This window comes from Rhincodon typus, chromosome 22 (genome assembly GCF_021869965.1).
Source record: "Rhincodon typus isolate 14 chromosome 22, sRhiTyp1.1, whole genome shotgun sequence".
Taxonomy (NCBI): Eukaryota; Metazoa; Chordata; class Chondrichthyes; order Orectolobiformes; family Rhincodontidae; genus Rhincodon; species Rhincodon typus.
The window spans coordinates 16029786-16052101 of record NC_063353.1 but is presented as its reverse complement, the minus strand read 5'-3'; the positions used below and the strand labels follow the sequence as shown (position 1 = coordinate 16052101).

General features: G+C 40.2%; 1 protein-coding gene across 1 annotated transcript in view; it reads right to left on the bottom strand.

Moving 5' to 3' along the window:
- The window catches only part of LOC109912412 (mucin-19-like), a 53261-nt gene that overhangs the window by 15868 nt on the left and 15077 nt on the right, over nt 1-22316 (bottom strand). Inside the window, exons 7-10 of the mRNA XM_048610581.1 lie at nt 17202-17294; nt 16422-16494; nt 16205-16342; nt 12469-12624 (exon numbers count right to left, since the gene is read on the bottom strand). Of these exons, the coding sequence (XP_048466538.1) occupies nt 12469-12624; nt 16205-16342; nt 16422-16494; nt 17202-17294 (460 nt within the window). The remainder of the gene's footprint in view (nt 1-12468; nt 12625-16204; nt 16343-16421; nt 16495-17201; nt 17295-22316) is intronic.

Genomic DNA, 22316 nt, shown 5'->3' with positions numbered 1-22316 from the left:
CACAGAATTTACAAGTAAAGATCAAAGCGTCACACCATTGATGAGGATGTACTAAACAAACCTAAGATGCTGTTAAATCTTTAATCAGTTAGAAGGCTTTAATTGATTAATATGTATATGTAAATCCCTGAATTCCTTTGAAGTCACTGTCCTGAGAGAAGTAAGGATTTTATTAGTGTAAAGAAGAGGTGACTTTTAGGTCAGACAATGCATGTTAGGTGTGAGGCCCTGTTTAAAATATGTTTGTGTTTTGGGTTGAAGTCAGACTAGTTTTAGTTCTAAAGTAGGAATTTATAATACACCACATTGACTGGCTGTCTATAAATTGTGTGTTTTTGGTCAAAATGGAATGTAATTGCAAATACAAATTCACCCCCTAGATTCACATGTTGTGTGCATGTATGTGTGTGTGTGTGTGTGTGTGTGTCTGTGTATGTGTATGTGTAGGAGAGAGAGACACTGTGTGTGTGTTTGTGGGGAGAGAGAGAGAAAGAGTGTGCATGTGTGGGAGAGAAAGAGAGAGTGTGTGTGTGTGTGGGAGAGAGAGAGACAGTGTGTGTGTGTGCGTGTGCATGTGAGAGACAGTGAGTGTATATGAGAGAAGATCAGTGTGCATGCATGTCTGTGTGTGTGTGAGAGAGAGAGAGTGTGTTTGTGATAGTGAGTGAGTATGTATGTATGTGTGTGTGTGTGAGAGTGTATAGTGTGGTGGGGTCACCTGTAGTGCGACACAAACCCAAGATCCCGGTTGAGGCCGTCCGCATGGGTACCGAACTTAGCTATCAGCCTCTGCTCAGCGACTCTGTGTTGTTGCCTTGGAGGACGTTCACCAAAAGATCCAGGGCTGAATGTCCTTGACTGCTGAAGTGTTCCCCCACTGGGAGGGGACATTCCTGTCTGGCAATTATTGCACAGTGTCCATTCATCCGTTGTCATAGCATCTGCATGTTGTGCCAATGTACCATGCCTCAGGGCATCCTTGCCTGCAGCGTATGGGAAAGGCAATGTTGGCCGAGTCAGATAAGGATCTGCCATTACATAATGGCATGAGTTCCTTAGGTTCGCTCAAAGAAATTCCGGATGACTATGAACATCTGGTTTGGAGAGGTCGCAATTTACAAACATGAGAAGTCGATGAACAAAATTCTACAAAAGCCAAAAGGATGGTACCGCCTTTATGTGCTGTCAGTGATGTTCATGTTTCATAGTGTTTCTGATAAAGCAGTTAAGTATGAATTCAAAATAGTAAAGTTAAGCTGTTGGGAAAGAAAAGCCCAGTTAATAATGCATTTGGGATTTCTCCACAAGAACAGAGGTACTTGGACAGCTGGCGTCCCAAGGAAGCCAGGAAAACTGATGATAAATCAGAGATATGACAAGATACAATAGACTACAGACTCTATTCTATGAAAAGATAGGTTCTTTGGGATACACAGCAAAGTACATGACTGTTCTTTGGGGGATTCATGGCCTGAAGGATATTGGTCAATTGAAAGAATATATCAGCTGAACTGAGCTGGGTCCATGGCCATCAAATAGATAACTAGATCTTAATAAAGATGCTGAAAAGTAGTTAATAAAATTGTCTTTTATTAGCAGAGCTTACAATATCAGATGGATGCCAATGCTTTGGGTTTATCATTCATTTAACATTATTTTAACATGACTTTAGTAGTACTGGCGTCTCAGAAAATAGTGAAATCCTGAATAATCAAATGTACGCATTTAATTCAAAAACTATACATATTTGTAAAACACGTGTTTGCAGTTAATCAGAAGGTATGTTCCTTTATTAATATTGGTTTTACATTTTAGAATGTGGAAACCATTGCTCTATTTATTCATTGACGATTCAGTACCATAGGTCATTACAGTTTTTCGCTGTGGCATGTCAGAACTGACGATCGATGAGTTGAGCATCATACACTGTTCCTATGAGGGCATCATTCAACACCTTCAGGTGTCCATCTCATTCCTCCTCATCTGAACAGATCATGTGTATGTGTAGGGCTTGTCCATAGAGGATGGTTGTTTAAATATGTTCAGGGTGGAAGCTGGAGAAATGCAGCATCATGAGGTTCTCTGTGGGCTTGCGGTAGAGTCATGTATTGAGGTCCTTGATGGAGATGCGTATGTCCAAGAGTAAGACTGATTATAAAGAGTAGTCTGATGGTGGGATGAAACTTATTGATATCACTTTGTAGTTGTTGCAATGATTCCTTGCCATGAGTCCAAAGGAAGAAAATGTTGTCAATGTATCTGGTCTATAGTGTTGGTCAGAGGTTCTGAGCAGCAAAGACGTCTTGTGTGAATGTGCATGAAAATGTTGGCATATTGGGGTGCAAACCTGGTCCCTATGGCCGTTCCATGTGTCTGGATGAGGAACTGACTGTCGAAGGTGAAGACGTTGTGGTCGAGGATGCAGTGGATGAGATGTAGGATGGCGTCTGGAAATTGGCAGTTGTTGGTAATGAGTACTGAGGCTGATGTGGCGATGCCATCTTTGTGGGGGATGCTGGTGTAGAGTGCTGAAATGTCCATCGTGACGAGGAATGTTCCTGGTTCGACTGGTCCGTGGGTGCTGAGTTTCTGTAAGAAATCTGTAGTGTCGCGACAGGAAGCTGGGGATTCCCTGTACAATGGATTTCAAGATGCCCTCAACATAGCCAGAGAGATTCTCACACAGGGTCCCATTACCTGATATGATTGGACGTCCAGGTGTGTTGGCCTTGTGTACCTTTGGAAGGCAGTAGAAGACCCCTACCTGGGAAGTACACAGGATGAGAGCGCATAGCAAACTCTGAAGGACTGGATCTAAAATCTTGACCAGTCTGTTCAGTTGATGGGTGTGTTCTTTGGTCAGATTGGCAGGTAGTTGTCTCATCAATCTCATCAATTGGCAGTTCCGATGTGCCATAGCGAAAAACCATAGTGACCTCCTCAGAAGACTGACACGGGATATGTCTGATAGGCTACCCTTCGTCGTCCAGTACTTCCTGGGAGCGGAGGAACTATGCCATGTTCTTTGCAGCCTTCAACACATTGTCGATGATGATGAGCACCTCGCCAAGATCTTCCCCACACCTCCACTTCTTGCCTTCAAACAACCGCTAAACCTTAAACAGACCATTGTTCGTAGCAAACTACCCAGTCTTCAGGGCAACATTGACCACAACACCGTAGAACCCTGTCATGGCAACCTTTGCAAGACATGTCAGATCATCAACATGGATACTACCATCACACATGGGAACACCACCCACCACATACACGGCAGATACTCGGCCAACGTTATCTATCTCATACGCTGCAGGGAAGGATGCCCTGAGGCATGGTATATTGGCAAGACCATGCAGACGCTATGACAACGGATGAATGGACACTGTGCAATAATCGCCAGACAAGAATGTTCCCTCTCAGTGAGGGAACACTTCAGCGGTCAAGGACATTCGGCCTCCAATCTTCAGGTAAATGTCCTCCAAGAAGACACAGAGTTGCTGAGCAGTGGCTGGTAGCCAAGTTCGGTATCCATGAGGACAGTTTTAACCTGGATCTTGGGTTCATGTCACACTACAGGTGACCCCACCACACTTACACTCTCACACATCCTCACACACACGCTACATACTCACATGCTCACTTACACAAACATACTTTCTCTCAAACACACACACACATGTGAGTCTAAGGGGTGAATTTGTATTTGCAGATACATTCTATTTGGTTCAAAAACACACAATTTATAGACAGTCAGTCAATGTGGTGTTTTATAATTTCCTGCTTTAGAAATAAAATTAGTCTGACTCCAAACCAAAACACAAACAGATCTAAACAAGACCTCACACCTAACATGCATTGTCTGACCTAAAATGTCACATCTACTTTACAGTGATAAAACTCTTAGTTCTTTCAGGACAGTGACTTCAAAGGAATTCAGGGATATACATTTTAATCAATTAAAGCCTTCTGACTGATTAAAGATTTAACAGCATCTTAGGTTTGTTTAGTACATCCTCATCAATGGTGTGACCCTTTGATCTTTTACTTGTAAATTCTGTGTCTGATACTACCTCTCTCACTAACGTCTGAGGAAGGAGTAAGGCTCTGAACGCTTGTGTTTGCAAATAAACCTGTTGGACTAAAACTTGGTGTTGTGTGACTTCTGATTTTGTCCACCCCAGTCTAACACTGGCACCTCCACATCACACTTTTGTTTAGGCATGCTAACATCATTCTATATCCTGTAAAATATCAAAATCCAGGAATGACTTTGTCCCTAACATCCCAAATATGAGAGGGCTATGAAAGTTTTGCCATTAAATAAATTCAAGACAGAGAATTGATAGTTACTATGACATCAAGGGATGTGGGGATAATGCAGAAATCTAGCGTTGAGGTAGATATCAAGCATGATCTGGAATGGAAGAGCAGGTTAAGGGGCTGAGTGGCCTACTGATGCGCTTAATTTCCAATGTACTTTAACATATAATGTGTCTAATGCTTACTCTGAAACCAGCTTATTTTGGCAATCAAAGCCATGAAGCTCAGATACTGTACCTCTATGTGAAACTTTATACTCCCTACTTGTCCCCATTTGTCCTATCAGAAATGTGCATGCTTGCAGGTTTGGTGAGGACTATTTATAATATAATTATTTGACAGATAGATGCAACTTGAAATAGCTGTATATTTAAGAGATGATGGACTTAAGCATTATTTGTGTCTTCTGAGAGTCTGTGTTATGTGTATATACCAAAGGTTAGCGGTTGTTTAAATTGTGTCCAGGCATGTACTTATGCAATCAGACTTTTATACCAAATCACAAAACTCTAACACACTTGTTTACTAGCTCCCCACATACACACAACTAGTCTTTACCCACTTATCCCTTAATTAATATTTAACCGTTCAGTAATTCTGTTTGGTCTCAGACATCCCTGCCAGACCCGACTAGATGATAAGTATACATGTATGAAATCCATGGTGTATTGCATTATCAAATCTGTCACAGATATGATGGAAGTTATCTCATACTGTGTTCCTTTGCTATTCAGAGTCTGGCAGTCTGAAATTAGTTTTCCCATTTAACGTATTCGTTATAAGGCACTTTTCAATTTTGTAAGGAATTGATGGGATTGGCAGCCTTCCATAAGACGATGGTTTCTGCCATGCTGGTAAATCCTGTATTAAGCATTGCCTGGAGTGGCTCAGGGGCTTCACTATGGCATGACAAACTCTGCCACGTTTTCTGCAGAAGATGACAATGGGCTGGTGAGGTGGGATTCACAGCTATCTCTTTCCTTTGGGTCTTCTTAGCCAGCTAAATTTTCTGCTTCTGCTTGCTTCCTCCAATGACCTTCAAACCAGTCAGCTGCAGAGCTGATCAATGATCATCTCCCAGTGGTCAGTGTCAATATCTGTCAATACCTCATTTGCAGGTGTCCTAGGAACATAGGCACAGACTCTGAGGATGTCATGACCCAGTGGCCAATATGCCTTATAGACTATGCAGCTATCAGCCATTCAATGAATGGATTGAACCATTGCAGATATCATTGGGTTAGCAGTGAATGTATGCTAAGCAATTAGCATGTTCCGAAACCCCAATTTGATGTTCTTGTCCTGTTGAGAAATGCTGAGGATACATCTGAGGAAGTGCAAGTGGAATGTGTTTGACCTTTCCTGCAGCTAATAGAGTGTAATATAAATGAGTTCCCTTTTTGAGACATTATTACAAACCAGGTAACAGCTGTATATTAAATCACACACCAGTAACGGGAGGAAAAATAAGATTAAATACACATTTTTACATATAAAAATTATGTTCAAGATAGTAAGAAGCGCTGGTATCAGGCCCTCCCAAATACAGTACTAGGGGTAATAGCTTGCCTGACTCTGGAAGGAGTTGAGAAACAAACATTGAAGCACTGCAGCTTTAATATAATCTATTTTAACTCCTTGAATCAGAATTTGAATCCAGCAAAAAAAATGCTTCAGTAAAAATCTAGTTTCTTTGACAGCCCTAAATGTTTTTGTTGGACTTAGTGCAGTCGTCAGATTGTAGCTTTACGTTCTTCAGAGAAATCATAATTTCATAAAATAAAGGATTAAATCACAATTATTTCAACATATTAGAAGCAAGCTCATCGACTTGTATTTATATAGCACCATTAACAATATAAAACATCTCAAGATGCATCAAGGGAATGTACTAAAACAGTGAAAAACAGTAGGAAATGTTATGGCAGTTGATCAAAGCTTGACTAAAGAGTTGAGTTTTAAGGATAGCCTGCAATAAGCAAAGGGACAGAAAGAAATATAAGTTTTGGAAGAAAATTCTAGAACTAAGAGCCTAGGCAGCTATAATGGGTTGTGGATTTAAAGGCGATCAACTGATTAAGGTAAAGATTGATAGATTTCTGATTCCCATTTTTCAGGTTGGGCTGGATAAAAATATTTACAGCATTCGATCAGCCATAATAACATTGAATGGTGAAGGCAGCCTTGATGGGCTGAATGGCCTACTCTTGTTCCGATACTCCTAAACCGACAAAGACATGGAAGGAATTCAAACAAAGATAAAAATGATAAAACTGAGATGTTGTGTAAGAGGGAGCCAGTACATTGATGAATACAGGGATACTTGTGAACAGAGCTCTGTGCAAGGAAGGATATAGACAGCAGAGTTTTGGATGACCTCAACTTTACAAAGGCTAGAATGTGGGACGTCAGCCAGAAGCTCATTGAAACAGTCAAGCCTAGAGATAAACAACCTGCAGGGACGGGATTTCCAACAGTACATAAGTGAAAACAGGGACAAAGAAAGGGCAATGTTGTGGTGATGAAAATAACTAAAATAATTGGAGCCATTAAAACCAGCACATCTCAATAGCCTGGATGTTGACTTGTAAGTATGTTAGAATACCTAGAGTGTGGAAACAGGCCCTTTGGCCCAACAAATCCACACTGACCCTCAGAGTATCCCACCCAGACCCATCCCCCTATAACCCACCTAACCTACACATCCCTGAATGCTACAGGCAATTTAGCATGGCCAATCCACCTAACCTGCATATCTTTGAACTGTGGGAGGAAACCGGAGCAAACCCACGCAGACATGGGAGAATGTGCAAACTCCACACAGACAGTTGCCCAAAGGTGGAATTGAACCCAGGTCCCTGGTACTTTGAGGCAGCAGTGCTAACCACTGAGCTACCGTGCCGCCCCTAAATGGCTTAATGCTTCAAAGGTTAGCAATCTCCCACTGATTGCCACCCAGCTCCTTCGTTTGTACGACACAACAGAGCTCCATGTTTCTGACAGGAGGTTCCGATCAGGGCCTCTTCAGAACTGCAGAACAATTCTTCCATTCCCTCTCGTGTATCGAATGGTCAGGGGAAAGCAACCACATCCCTTTTACACAGCAGGGTAAAGCAACCACATCCCTTTCTCTGACATTTAAATGTCCAGACATCCACTTTGACAGCCGCTGTCAAAATGGACATCCGTAAGGTAAGTGTGAGGATAGAAAAGGGTAAGGTGCCAGGTAGGGAGGGAGGCTGAGTGCCAAGTAAGTAAGGCCCGAGCTAAATAGGGTAAGATGGCAAGGGGGCTAACTAATAATTGGAGCATTTAGGGTGGGCCAGGGTGGGTGGGAGATATTGACTTCCCACAGGCCAGGGGAGGACGACAATGTCAAATCCTGGGGAGATCGAGTCCAGAGAAGGGAAGGAGGATAGTTTCTGGGTGGGGGTAAGGGGATTCTCATGTCAAGGTTTATGCGGTATAAGGAGTCAGGGAGTGATGTAGTTGGGAATGTGTGACGTAGGTTTGGGGGTCAGAGTCTCAGTCGTATAAAGGCAACATGGTGGCTCAGTGGTTAGCACTGCTCCCTCACAGTGCAAGGGACCTGGGTTCGATTCAACCCTCAGGCAACTGTCAGTGTGAAGTTTGCACATTCTCCCCGAGTCTGTGCAGGTTTCTTCCAGGTGCTCTGGTTTCCGCCTAAAGTCTAAAGATGTGCAGGTTAGGGTGGATTGGTCAGGCTAACTTGCCCATAGTGTCCAGGGATGTGCAGGGTATGTGGTTTAGTTATGGTAAATGCAGGGTTACAGGGACAGGGTAGGGAGGTGGGTCTGGGAGGGATGCTGTTCGGAGGGTTGGTGTGGAATCGATGGGCTGTGGCGATTCTGTGAGTCAGGAAGTGGTGTAGTGTGGGGTGTGTGAGCTAGGTTTGGGGATCACTTGAATAACTACTCAGGATACTTCCAGAAGCTCCCAGCGAAATCTTCGATTTCCTGGGTAATTAATTTGGAGTGTTATACAATGGGGATTCCACAGGGTCCCCATGTGTAATCATCTTTACAGTTCAGCAGTCCCCAGAGCAGGAGACGAAAGTCCTGAGAAGCTCCAGAACAGGAAGCTGTAAATAAGGAGTTTAGGAAACTCATGCAGGATATAGGAGAGCTGTGTTGGCGTATCGTTTAAGGGTCTCAGGAAGAGACATTAATTAAAGAAGATAGCATCAAAGAATACAGACATTTGCCACAAACAGAAGTACAGCTGTGCCAATGAAACAAGTAAGTTTAAAGTGGAAAGTAAGTGATAGCTGAGGTGTGACTATCGGTAAGGTGGTTGTTCAAGGAAAAATGGTCAAATTATTTTTGTTGATATTTGTAATAAGAACATTTGAAATAATTCTTACATTGTGCAGTGTAGTTTTTTCCTTTGGTGTGTAATATGTTTTGATGTTCTTTTGTTAAAAGTACATTAGCAGCCTCTTCTGAGTACATTCAGTGACTGACCATCACAGTAACCAAATTGCAAATAGAAAAGCTATGATCTATCAAAGCCGGGTTTCACTCTGGGATCTGTCTTATCTAGTATTATCAACTGAGATTGTAACATCCATCTACTCATATTATATTTTGACTTTAAATTTTTTTAAAGGCATTCATACGTTTGTAGAATTCTTACTTGATAATATTTCATGTAATCCACTGTTGAGTGACACACGGCAAAAGCATCCATTGGATCTTTTAAGTAGGAACAATGCTGCTTGGCATAGTGTTCTGCAAGCCATATTTAATAACATGTCAGTTTTCATCATTATATGATTTAAAAATTAATTCAAATTTAAGCAATGCAATAAAATAATTTGTATTTATAATATGTTAAAATAAACCTTAGCCTACAGGCATTCCATATCTGCCTTACTAAGCTTCATCTTTGAATATTTTTGTTCCAAATTTTGTTGACATTTTCCACATTATAAATTCTTACATTGATATTTGCAAGATGTATCCTCATTAAAACTTGCCACTTTGTAGTTTTCTCCTCTTTTCTGCTCTATGTCCCAGCTTGAGCAGCACATAATATACAGTGAAATGTAGTAATTCAACATACACAGCTGGGGTCAGCTTGCTTAAAAAAAACAATAGGATCAGGGAGTGAAGAGACAGAAAAAGGCAGATCAAGGAGAGGGAGAAGCACCAGGAAAGATTAGAAAGATACAGAGAATTTTGGAGGTCAGATTTTGGAAACATCAGAACAAAAATTAAGGAATTAGCCATATGAACACGTGACAACAGGACATTACTTTAAAGAGATAAAGAATAATCAGAGAAAAGAAGATTTCAGGTACTTAAAAACATTGTGGTACCCTATCCCTAGAACTTTCACATTTCCGAACACAGATCACGGACAGTACAGGAGCAGGTGCAGAGCTGGAATCTGAACTGAAAACAAAAAAATTGCTGGCCATCACAGCAGGTCAGGCAGCACCCATGGAGAGAAAGCTAGCTAATTTTTTGAGTCTCAATGACTCTTCATCAGATCACATTTGCATATTATTTTCCATAGTCCAAAAATTAACTCGGTATCAGTACATCACATTATCCCTACATTCACTCTCTCTTTAAGGGAACTATCTTTGACTCCAGTACAAAGATCAGCCAGACGATTAGGCTCATGTTTATAATGCAAACTAACCATGTAAGCTTTTCATGTAAACTGCTGCCTTTTTTGTTATTTTTATACTTACTGAAGAACAAAATTTTTCTCTACCACAGAAAACAGTTGACGTCAAAATACCATCAAGAATGAGTTAGATATAGTTCTTAGGGCTAAAGGGGTCAAGGGGTATAGTGAGAAACCAGGATCAGGATATTGAGATGGATGATAAGCAATCGGATGGCACAGTGGCTCAGTAGTTAGTGCTGCTGCCTCATGACATCAGGGACCAGGTTTGATTCCAGCCTTGGGCAACTGTCTGTGTGGAGTTTGCATATTCTCTAGGAGTCTGCATGGATTTTCTCCAGGTGCTCTGGTTTCTTCCCACAGTCCAAAGATGTGTAGGTTAGGTGGATTGGCCATGCCAAATTGCCTTGTAATGTCCAGGGATGTTGCAGGCTAGGGGCTTAGCCATGGAAAGTGCAGGATAGGGTCTGGCTGGGATACTCTTTGGAGGGTTGGTGCAAACTTGCAGGGACGAAAGGTCTCTTACTGCACGTGGGGTTTCTATGGTTGAATGGCAGAGCAGGCTTGAAGGGCCTGAAGACATTCTCTTGCTCTTGTTTTCTAAGTTGTTTCTATTACAGACCCTTTTCTTCATGACTCATTTTTCTAGTTTTGACATCAAGATAATGCAGTTTCTAAAAGATGTTGGTGTACCATGTTTGAACAATAATATATAATATTGCAGAATGATGGAATTAAAGAGGGGTCAAATCCCATTCCCTGTGATGTTACGATAAGCACATGCTTGATGAAGACTAAGCTATTTTTCCTTATTGAAGAAAGTCCTGTGTCTGTTCCCATCCACTTTTAAGCAATTGACTGAGAGTGATGTTTGTAGTAGGGTGCCCTCTGTTCCTTTGGAAGTCGGAAAACAGTAGAAAAGGAGAGCTATTGAGATATTAACTACAAGCAAGTTATTTTAAGTCAAATTCAATCAGCCTATTTATCAGTTTGTTTTGTAGAATATTTGCTGTCACATTGAATTGGTTGACAGTTTTCAAATTTATTCAACTATTTTTCAGGCATTTAAAATAATTCTGCTTAGAGTATTTGCATATAAAGTGACAAAATCATTTAGTATAACTTTAAGTGATTATGTCTTCAAATTCTAAATAAGGGATAATCCACAAATCATAACATTGCCTCAAAAAGCATTTTGTTTGTCCAGTCAATTTCTATCTTAGTTTATTTACCTGACACATGACACCTTTCTAAACTGAAAATATTTTGCCTTTTTGCTGTCCCTCTATTCCCTGCCTACTCATGTATCTGTCAAGATGTCTCTTAAAAGTTACTACTGTATCTGCTTCTACTTCATAGTCATTACATCTATATGGCAATCTGCACCTGTAATTCAGGAAACTTATTGACCATACTCCATGCATTCACATATGCACAATGTGTACCTGATTTAGACTGCATTTCTTTCTTCCTTTAGCAAATCCACCTACCAACCTAGTATTCTAGTGCTGTCTGTGTTTTGAGAACCCTGGTATTAATCTCTAATACAGTCTCCTGGTTTTCACCCCACTGTCAAGTTTGTTTAAAGATTTCCTTCCTGCCTCCAAATGAAAAAGCAGTACTAGCAAAATGCCTACAGGAACTCATTCCTGGTTGTGTTCAGATGCAATTTGTCCAGCTTGTGTAGGTGCCAGCTCCCCTAAAACGAGCCCCAATGTCCCTGGAACTCTGCACTAAATCTTCCTAACTGTGCTCTCTACACCACTTTTGCAGGGCCAGCTTGCAAAGGAACAAGATCAGATGAGTTTCCTAATATAGACATAATCTCCCTCTCCATCATCTATGCTTTGCTAGAGTGCACTGTGGTGAGAAGGGAGGGACATATTTGGCAGAATGCCTGATGAACATGTGTCCAAAAAATCTAGTCTATGACAAGCTAATTGAAGGGAAACATTCATATGGTAGCCAAAAAAAACTACAAACCAAACTTGTACCCAATCTTAGATAACAAGGTGTACAGCTGGATGAACACAGCAGGCCAAGCAGCATCACACGAGCAGGAAGGCTGACGTTTTGGGCCTAGATCCTTCCTGTTCCTCTGATGCTGCTTGGCCTGCTGTGTTCATCCAGCTCTACACCTTGTTATCTCAGATTCTGCAGCATCTGCAGTTCCTACTATCTCTATAACCAATCTTAAACGTCTTTTGGGTTAATTTTGCCTACAACAACCTGATTGAAAAAAATGCACCAAAAGTAGTTTGTGAGTAGATTTTATGAAATATTTAAATACTGAAGTATTTCTTTAAGGAAGATCATTAAGTAAGCTTATCACTACGTGGTCACACTGTTAAAACAGAATAGTTTGTGATAGTGGAATTCTCTACATTAGAAAAAATGAGAAATTTACTATATCAATTCAGAACTCATGTCTTACAACATGACAGAGTAAAACAATGTCTATTATAGTTAGGATTAACCATTCTATATTACCATTATCTGAACTAACACATGGATCAAATATTGATGTTCCAGTGCAATGGCTTTCAACTTCCCAGGAATTAGCAAAAGTAAGAGGTGCATCTTCCACAATGTTATGTGCAGATAGGAAGTCATCATTTGTATTGTCATTGAAAGTGCCACATAGTCCTGTGGAGCAGAAAATACACATCATTAAATGAAAGTATCAATCTCATATCTATCACTTGATATTAATTCAAACCACTCTTGGTTTGTACTGTAAGTGTCAGTCATGGTATTGTTGATAATGTAGCATTAAAGAATATGCAAATGATGATGCTGTTGACATCACAGAGCACAGCAGAATCGGACGGACCAGATAAAGAGATGTACTGGAACAGAAGAGAGCTGTAGTCAGTAAACTGTACGTATACATGTGTAGGCAAAGAGTGTTACAGTGTTTCAGAGAGTGAATGAGTCTTACTCTAGGATAAACATGAACTAGGGATGCCAAAGACCAAGGCTATATTAAAAAAGAGTTCCACACTGCCAGAAGTAACAGATTTGGGATGAGATGTTAAACCAATGTTTATCCCACATGTGGCTCAGTGGTTAGCATTGCAGCCTCTCAGCGCCAGGGACCTGGGTTTGATTCCACCCTCAGGTGACTGTCTGTGTGGAGTTTGCACATTCTCCCTGTGTCTGTGTGGGTTTCCTCCCATAGTCCAAAAATGTGCAGGTTATGTTGACTGACTATGCTAAATTGCTCCACAGTGTTCAGGGATGTGCAGGCTAGGTTGATTAACCATGGCAAATACATGGTTATGTGGGGTATGGGTGGGTGCTCTTCAGAGGGGTGGTATGGACCTGATGGGCTGAATGGCCTGCTTCCACACTGTAGGGTTTCTCAAAGCAATGCTATGTTAGCAAAGTGGTTATTATGGCATTGCTGTTTGTGAGGCATTGGACTGAGTAAATTGGCTACCAGTTTTCTTATGGTCCAGCAGTGTCTATTTCTAAAAGAAAGTAGTGCTTTATGATGTCGTAATATCATGAAATGTGTTTTGTGTAATGGAATTCATGTTTCATAAAATGCATCAGCCCCTCAGAGTGAATTATCCTTAGACCCATCCAGCCACATTAAAAGCCAAAAGCATCAGGTATCTATTTCAGTGCACCTCATGAAAGGTAAACTGGTATGTTTTTGGCATTGAAATCCAAATTTGAATTATACAAGACTCAGGAATGAAAACAAGAGAGTAGAATGATGTGACAGAAGCATTTGTGCTATAAATGTTAGAAATGTAGGACCCTGGAAAGCATGGCACTGGTTGGGCTATTCACTGTGGAACGCCAGCCGTCTGCAGCCAATCAGAGCAAAGTCATGCTGTAGGTGATAGAGACAGAATTAGTGAGAAGTTGCTGTGCCAGTTGGAGCTTCTCTCTGGTTCGGGTAATCACAGGCTGTATCACTCTTTAATATGCTGCAGGCGGGTTTACTAGTGCAGCTTGAGTCATTGTAGTGTGCGATTGTCAAGTGCTGCTCTGGGCCAAGGGGATTGTTACCTTCAGGACCCAGGCTTGGGTTTTGCTAAGTGCAGGCCCTAGCCCTTGAGGGTAACTGAATGCAGTTCTAGGCCTTAAGGGTTATTGAGCATGGGATTGCACCTCAATGATAGACAAGTGTAGGGCCAGACCTTCTAGACTGTTGATCATGAGACCAGATAGAACTGGGGTGCCTCATGTTGTGGGATATTGCAACGGTTGGGGGTTGGATAGGAAGCTGCAAGCAGTTGGAGGATGAAGGAGGAGGCTGCAAGGGGCATGGAGGAGTAGGCTGTAAAGGTAATTGAGAATGAAAGAAGCCGCAGTGGCAGATGGGGTGTGGGATAGTAGAAATAGATTGGAAAGGGATGGGCAGGTGAGGAGGCTGCAAAGGAGAGATAACAGCTTTTAAACCTGTCAAGAATAGAATACTCAAATACTTTGGAGCCAGGAAAACTTGAACTCACTGGAGCAGTAAATGTGAAATATCTAACTTGAGCTATAACATAAGGATTTACTATCTGGGGAAAAAATGTAGTGGATGCTGTTGCAATAAATACTGTCAATTGGTGCATTTAAATTTGCAATTGTGATTTTAGATGCAATGAATACTTTGGTAATTGCTGGGTTAAAATGCTTCAGCTTTATTTTTATGCTATAGGAATTCATTATCTCTGACCTCACCCCAGTCTGTGGCAGGTGAGTTCAGGGTGATGTAGAAGCATGTCAATTATTTTGAAAAGAAAACTTTTGTTGCTAACTTATGCCTCTGGTCTTGTGCCAACTTGCATATTGTGTGACTAGGAAATGAATGTTTTCCTTATAATTTGGGACTGTAGGTTTAATGGAGGATTGATAGTTATTGAGGATGCTGGTATGTGAGTTTAGCTATCTCTTGTATGTCAGTTCAAATACAGAAGGTAATGCTACTATGTGAGTACATCACCTAATAAATGAGTTTGTGAAGATGAAAGTTTAAGCTCAGAAAACTGACAAGAAGCTTTGAAAATTGTAAAATTGAAATCTGTAAAGCAGCCCTCTTGAAAATTTCAAAAAAAGTCTTTAGGGATAAGTGTATATTTTTGTTTGTGTTGGTGTCACTGGATAGGCCAGCAATTATTGCTTTTCTAAAATTGCCCAGAGGGAATTGCTGTTGGTCTGGAGTCACATGTAGGCCACATAGGGTAAAAACAGCAGATCTCCTTCCCTGAAAGGCATTAGTGAGCCAGATGATTTCTTTCCCTTGAACAATCGACAGTGGTTACATAGTTCACTGTTAGGATAGGTTTTTAATTCCATGGCTTTGAATCCATGGCTCCAGAGCCTTAATGTGGGCCTTTGGATTACTTACAGAGATACAACCACATCCACCTGATAATTTCAAAGAAATGGAGCTGGTTGCACAATGCACATAACTTGGTGATGTAAAATGTTCTGACAAAGTGGTGTATGTGTATCATACTGAAAGCTGAGGTTGTGAAAGATTTTATAAATACAAGCACAGAATGTAAAAGTCAATTAGCTTTGAAATTGTTCCATCCTATTTTATCTATATTTTCCAATTCAGAGCACTGGAAGGATGTAAAGGCTTTGTAGAGGGTTCAGAAGAGATTTACTAGAATGGGCAAAGGAACCTGATTTGTTGGAGGCATGTACAATTATGAACAATTAAGGCAGAATAAAATAGAACTGTTTCCAATGGCGGAAAGATCAATAACCTATTTCACTTCATTTAAATTGATTGGCTAAAGGATAAGAGGCAACATGAGGAAAAACATTTTTACAAAAATAGTGGTTAGAATCTGGGATGAATTCCCTTCCTGATATTGAGATTGATATGGTTTAAAATTAGTGTTCAAAAGGAGAATAAATAACTATTTTCAGAAAACAAATGTAGAAATCATGGATGCGGGGGTCAGTGGTAAGACTGACCGGGTCACTCTTTTAAAAGAACTAGCACAAACATGATGGGCTGAATTGCCTCATGTACTCTACTATTCTAATCTATTGGGAAGGTGCTTGACTGAAGCTAATGAGGGTTAGAAGGAAGGCAAGAGAGATATGGGACCTGGAAACAGGAGGCACTATCAGGGTCATTGCTCCTGCATCAATACAAAATCATAGACTAGAAGAGAAGTGTGAATCAAATTGATTCACAGGCACAAGTGTCATTACAATGGGTAAGCAATAAACTAAATACATTGTTCGGGCATTAAACACCCACCTTTTGTACTTCCCTGGGCAGCTTCAGGCAGTGAGATGTAAAGATGCATGATGGGAGATGTCTGTACTTGCATCTTCATACCAGAACCAATTGCTGCTTGAATGAACATTGAGGACTGTTGAAATATTATCACATCACCTGTAAAAAGAAAATAAGCAGAGATTAACAAAAGTGTTACTTGCCAATTTAGTATATAGAATGAGATTTTGTCTTTTACCTTTTGCTAGGGGAAGTCCAACTTTATTCCCTTCAGAATAAACATTGCCATCATTACTGAATGTATATGACGTCTGTGGAAAGGATAAAAAGAATGTTTCTCTGCATACTTTCTGACTCAAATGAACCACTCAAAAGCATCTAAAATAACAAGATTACAAATCATGCTGACAAAAGAGATGTTGCTAAAATATTTCACCTTGCACTCATCATATGAATGCCAAATTGTAAACAATCAGTACAATTTATATTACAGGAAAAGAAGGATTTTGATTGATTTGCAAGTCAACTCTGGTTGAGATGTTGCCATTGAGAAAATAACAGGAACTACAGACTCCCCGAGCTCTTGGGTAATTTAGAAAGACACAAGGCTTGAATATTTTCTTTCCGTTTGCAGAGAATTAAGTTCACTTTAATGGATGTATTTTGCTTCTAGCAAGCGCAAAGTAAATATGGTACGAGCTTGATTGATTTTCTTAAATTGGTTATTACTGTACCTATCAGTGCAGTCAGGATTGATTAGCGAGTGTTGTCCAATTGCAGAATCACATTTAATTGTAGGAATGTTGTTTGGTTTTTCTCCATTGCAATGCTTTAGCTGATCAGAGTCGACTTGCCAATCAGCTCCCTTTCTTCCTATATTATAAACTGTAGTGACTGAAGTTTGGCATTCTTGTGTTTGCCTTGATGAATGCATAAAAACAAAAGCTTCTGCAACGTATCTCTCTTTAGAACAATATTCAGGTCTGTACTTGCCAAGTGAATGATTACAAAATCTCACCTGATTGTGGGTGAGCACCACACGCTGTAAACATGTTTGTTTAAATGCGATCTGACATGGCCGCAGCTCAACTTTTACAGTCCAAGCTTTTGTCTGTGGATAACAAGTTACAAAATATGAGTCTAAACTTTGTCAAACAGATATGTAAGAATTAGCCACTAACCAAAATGCAAATCTGATCTAATTTGAATTCCTGTGGGTCAGTCAAATTGATGCAAAGCCATTCCTGAATAATGTTTAATTGTTCTCATCTCTAGATCTATAAAAAATAGTACAAAATGCCAATTATTGACATTGGAACTATTGTACCTTTTACATTTAATTAAAACATTAATTAAATAGAACCTACAGCACTGAAACAGGCTATTGGATTCACCGACTCTGTGTCAGTGTTGGTGCTCAATTTGAGCCTGCTCCCATCAGACATCATTGAGCCTGGTCAATGTTACTTTAATATCTTTCTCCCTCGTGGACTTAACTAACATTTTCATAACGGCATTAGTATGCTCCATGTGGCAGCAAGTTTCAAGTTCTAACTATTCTCTGGGTAAAGAAGATTCTCCTGAATTGCTTATTATTTATTTGTAACTATATTCCACTTGCAACCGAGTTTTGGATTCCAATATAATTTTTCTTTATTTGCTCCCAAAGAATTTTTCATCAAATTATATTAAGTCTGAAAATATGTCAACACTAAAAGGTTTGTTTCAAGCTTGTGGATCCCAAACGTATTCTGCGAATTTGTTATATCAAGCATAAAATCGTTCAACTCTGCATTTCTAACCATTGAAATGAATGGGCAGGAGGTGTCAAATATGCTGCCAGTATCTACTACATTTGCTAATTTTTTTTTGTTATAGGATGTGCCAAGATGTCCCCTACATAGTCCAAATGTGACAAGAACAATATTTGCAAGTAAATCCAATTTTATCCACTACACAACCTCAATGTGTTTTCACTGTTTTCCCAATATTAAATCCAATGAAGCCCCACTTACAACAACAGCGTAGTAGAGACAATCTCCATTCAATGTGTAATATTTATTATCAAATGTCGTAAAATGGGTTCCCTCTTCAATCTTGCATCTTCCAGGGCAACTGATATCCAAGCATTCCCACATTCCGCTCTGACAAACACTAGCAAGGAAATACAATTATCAGGCAGCAACTCAATACATCAATATTGATATCAAAGCTTTGGCAGGTCAGTTGCGAAAGGTGTGTCATGTGAACAGATATAGTTACCATGAATGGCAGGACATGTTTCGGATTTGTCCAGAGTTATAAATCATTCCACCGTATTCACAAGGACATGCTGTTTTGTAGATGCACTTGCCCGTGTCTCTTACATCATCAAGGACAGTGTCTAAAGTGCAACATAAATAACAAAATTAATCTCCCTGCCACAAAGGCAAAGAGCATGACATTTGTTTAAAATAATTTGTTGGCAAACTGTAGTTCTAATGCTGTCACAGCAAAAGTCAAACTTGAATGAATGTACAATTAATCAAACCTGCAATCAGGTCTCTTTGAAAGAGTGCACAAAAGTGCAGTTTTGACAAATTGATTAACAAAACTGCTCATGTGTTAGAGTTAGATAATAGTGTGTAAAATAAAAATCTGAATCTAAGACCCTACCTCTCACTCCAAACTCATCCCTGATGTTGGATATTCCTTGAACTGATTTAGTTTGAAATCCCAAATATTATAGTGTCTTGTGCCATAATGTTTCTTATGTACCCTATCCATTTTCATGGGCTTCCTTCTTTCACTGTATATAATGAACAAGTTGCATTGATACTGCAATCCTATAGGTTATGGTGGCTGCACAATCAGTATGTGATTGTTTAGTCAATGGCACTTATTTAATAAAGAACAGTACTCGCAAGAGCTTATCCTATTTCGTTGGGTGATAGCCTTCTGTTAAACCTTAGCACTTTGTGGAAGGAACATTGAGCCCCAGTTTCACTAATGATCAGCACTTTTAATAACAACATTACTTTCAGCACTGTGTCTGACTCATGCTCAAAAGTCCCACCAAAGGCTTGATAACTGTCTTTCTTATAATTACCTTCTGGACATTCACAGGTATTCACACACTGATCACATTGTTGCTGTGTTTCTGGGTCAGAGCAGGTTGGGACACATGCGGCACCACACTCCTGGTAGAACTGATTTTCAGGACAATCAGGACTTACTGAAAGATAGGTTACACATCCATGTAATTCTCAAATTTAGTCAAGAACAAAACTAAGGTTTTCAGTGATTTAATTATTCTTCTTACCACATCTAACTTTTGATCTCCATTCTTTCCAGTATATTCCATAGATGTAACCTTCATCATCACTGCAAGCAGTAAAAATTTTCAATAAACTGAGTTGCACAGCAACTAAGAGCAACTAATTGCTTAAAATTATGAGGCGCATATGTAAGGTAGACAGGGAGAAACGTTTCCCCCTGATGGAGAGATCAATAAGCAGGGTGGATAGATTGAAGGTAAGGGGCAGAAAGTTTAGAGGGGTTGTGAGGAAAAACTTTTTACCCAGAGAGTAGTGGGAACTGGAACTCATTGCGTGAAAGGGTGGTAGAGAAACCCTCATACATTTAAGAAGTATTTCTGTATTTGTTCAAATGTTAGAAAATGGGATTAGAATAATTAGGTAATAGGAACTGCAGATGCTGGAGAATCTGAGATAACAAGGTGTAGAGCTGGATGAACACAGCAGGCCAAGCAGCGTCATAGGAGCAGGAAGGCTGACGTTTCGGGCCTAGAAGAAGGGTCTAAGCCCGAAACGTCAGCTTTCCTGCCCCTCTGATGCTGCTTGACCTGCTGTGTTCATTCAGCTCTACACCTTGTTATCTTAGAATAATTAGGTGGTTGTTTTTAACCCGTAAAGATGTCATAAGCTGAAGGACCTTTTTCTGTGATATAGATCTCTATGATAGCAAAAGTGAACTGTTGCATTTAAGAATTGTTTCCATTTCTTTAATGTTACTATTTTAAGGCTTGTTCAAGTTTACACAAGAAAAAGCAGAATTTGTGTTGATTTTTCTTCAACAAACTCTCCATTGTATTGCTACCCAGATTAATCGATGTCCAGCCTTAAAATTTCAAGCTATAGTTTTTATGTCTCAGTTTGCATACGCTAGGAACACCAGAGTATAATTTCCATATGGTAGGACAAACAAAAAAACCAAACAAAGTTCACACATATTATGCCATTTAAAGGGCTCATGTCTGTCATGCTGTGACAGGGATGCCTCTAGCTGTTTATCTGGATTATCAGAACCAGGGCATTAAATATCCACAAACAAAATCTCTACCCATTTTAAGGGGTTGATCAAATGTCACGGTAGTACAGATCCCATTTCAATGAATAGCAAATGTCAGTGGCGGATGAGAGAAACTGGGCTTATTCTTCTTGTATCAGAGAAGATTAAAGGGAGATTGATTAGAGATGTTTAAATACATGGGATATTTAGAGAGATCACTGATGGGTGTGTTGGCAACCTGAGAAGACAGATCAATGGTAAAAGAACTAGAGGAGAGGTGAGAAGCTTTTTTATATCCAGTTAGTTGTTATGATGTGTAATGCTTTGCTTGAAAAAGAGGCGGAAGTGGATTCAGTTGTAACTTGGCTCTAAATGAAACATTTGCAAAGCTACAGAGAAGTAAGGTATGGGTGGAACTAATTGGATAGCTCTTTCAAATAAGTGGCACAAGAAATAATGGACTGAAAGGTCTCTAGTGCTGTAAAATTCCATGACTCTGATAGCCTAGAGATTACAGTGGACAAGTTATCTCAATTATGTTAACACGCTCACATGAAACTCCTCCCTACATCATCATCAAATTAGAGAAAGGTACAATAAGGCTGCGTTGTTCACATGTTCACATTACTGACAGTAAGTTTTAGTCCCCAATGAACTTTGGTAAAGAGATCAATTAGAGATGTACTGTTTATATTACTGGTGAAATAAATCTCTTCCTCTTAAAAACTGGAAATGTGCTTTTTTGGGTTCAGTGAGCAACTGCAGCAGCAAAACTGTACACTTGTAAAGCATTCATACTGCAATGGAGCATCTCAAGGTGCTTCACAGGAGTATCATGAAACAAAGCATAGCACTGTACCACACAGGGAAGTGACCCAAAGCTTCGTTAAAGGGCTAGGTTTGAAGGAGCATTTCAATAGAGGAAAACAAAATAGTGAAATAGAGGGATGTATGGAGAGTAATCCAGAGATTAGGGCATTGGCAATTGAAAGCACAGCTACTAATGGTAATGGAACAGTGAGTTCCCCCTTTACCTGGCCAACATTCATTCTCAACCAAAACACAATGGACTAAATTAATCTTACTGTTATCTGAGGAGGCTTGCTGCTGGCATGTTGACAGCTGCGACTGAGACTTTGGCAAAAATATTTCATTTGCCATGAAGCAAGGGGCATCCTGATGATATGGGAATTACTGTATAAACTCATGAGCAACCACCATCTGCAGCCATCTGTTAGCAAACAGGAGGCCAACATCCACCTCTTGAGAACAGGAAGTCCTAATTCAGACGCCAATCAGAGCCTGATAGCACTCCAACACCACTGTGCCACCAGGACTGTTTGCAACTGCTAGTATTACAGTGTCCATTACCCAGCAATCCTTACTGCAGATAAGCAGGTGTGACAGCATGCAGTAGCACAGAGGAGGGAGCTGGAAGGATGGGTTTGCAGTTTGGGCTGTAGCACTGGCTGCAATGGAAATATGGTGGGGAGCTGGGAGATACCCCTGGCCATGGACAACTCATGCCACAGGTTGAATCCCAATGCTGGCAGATGGGGCTCTCCAATTGAATCAATTGTGGTTTAAAGACCTCAGTTGACCCACTGGTGAGCAGATTGCCTGAAGTACTCCCCTAACCCAGTTATAATGTTATGTGGACAAGGCCCATGAGTGAATGGCAGGCAGACTGTTTGATGGATTAACCATGTCCTTGCCTTCAAACCGACTGAGATGGGAGAGCAAAGTTCAGCCCATGATGATATCCGTTATAACCCATCAGCATGGTCCCTGTCCATGTCACTAATCTGCCTGGATGTCTAATTAACACGATGTTGTTTTCCTT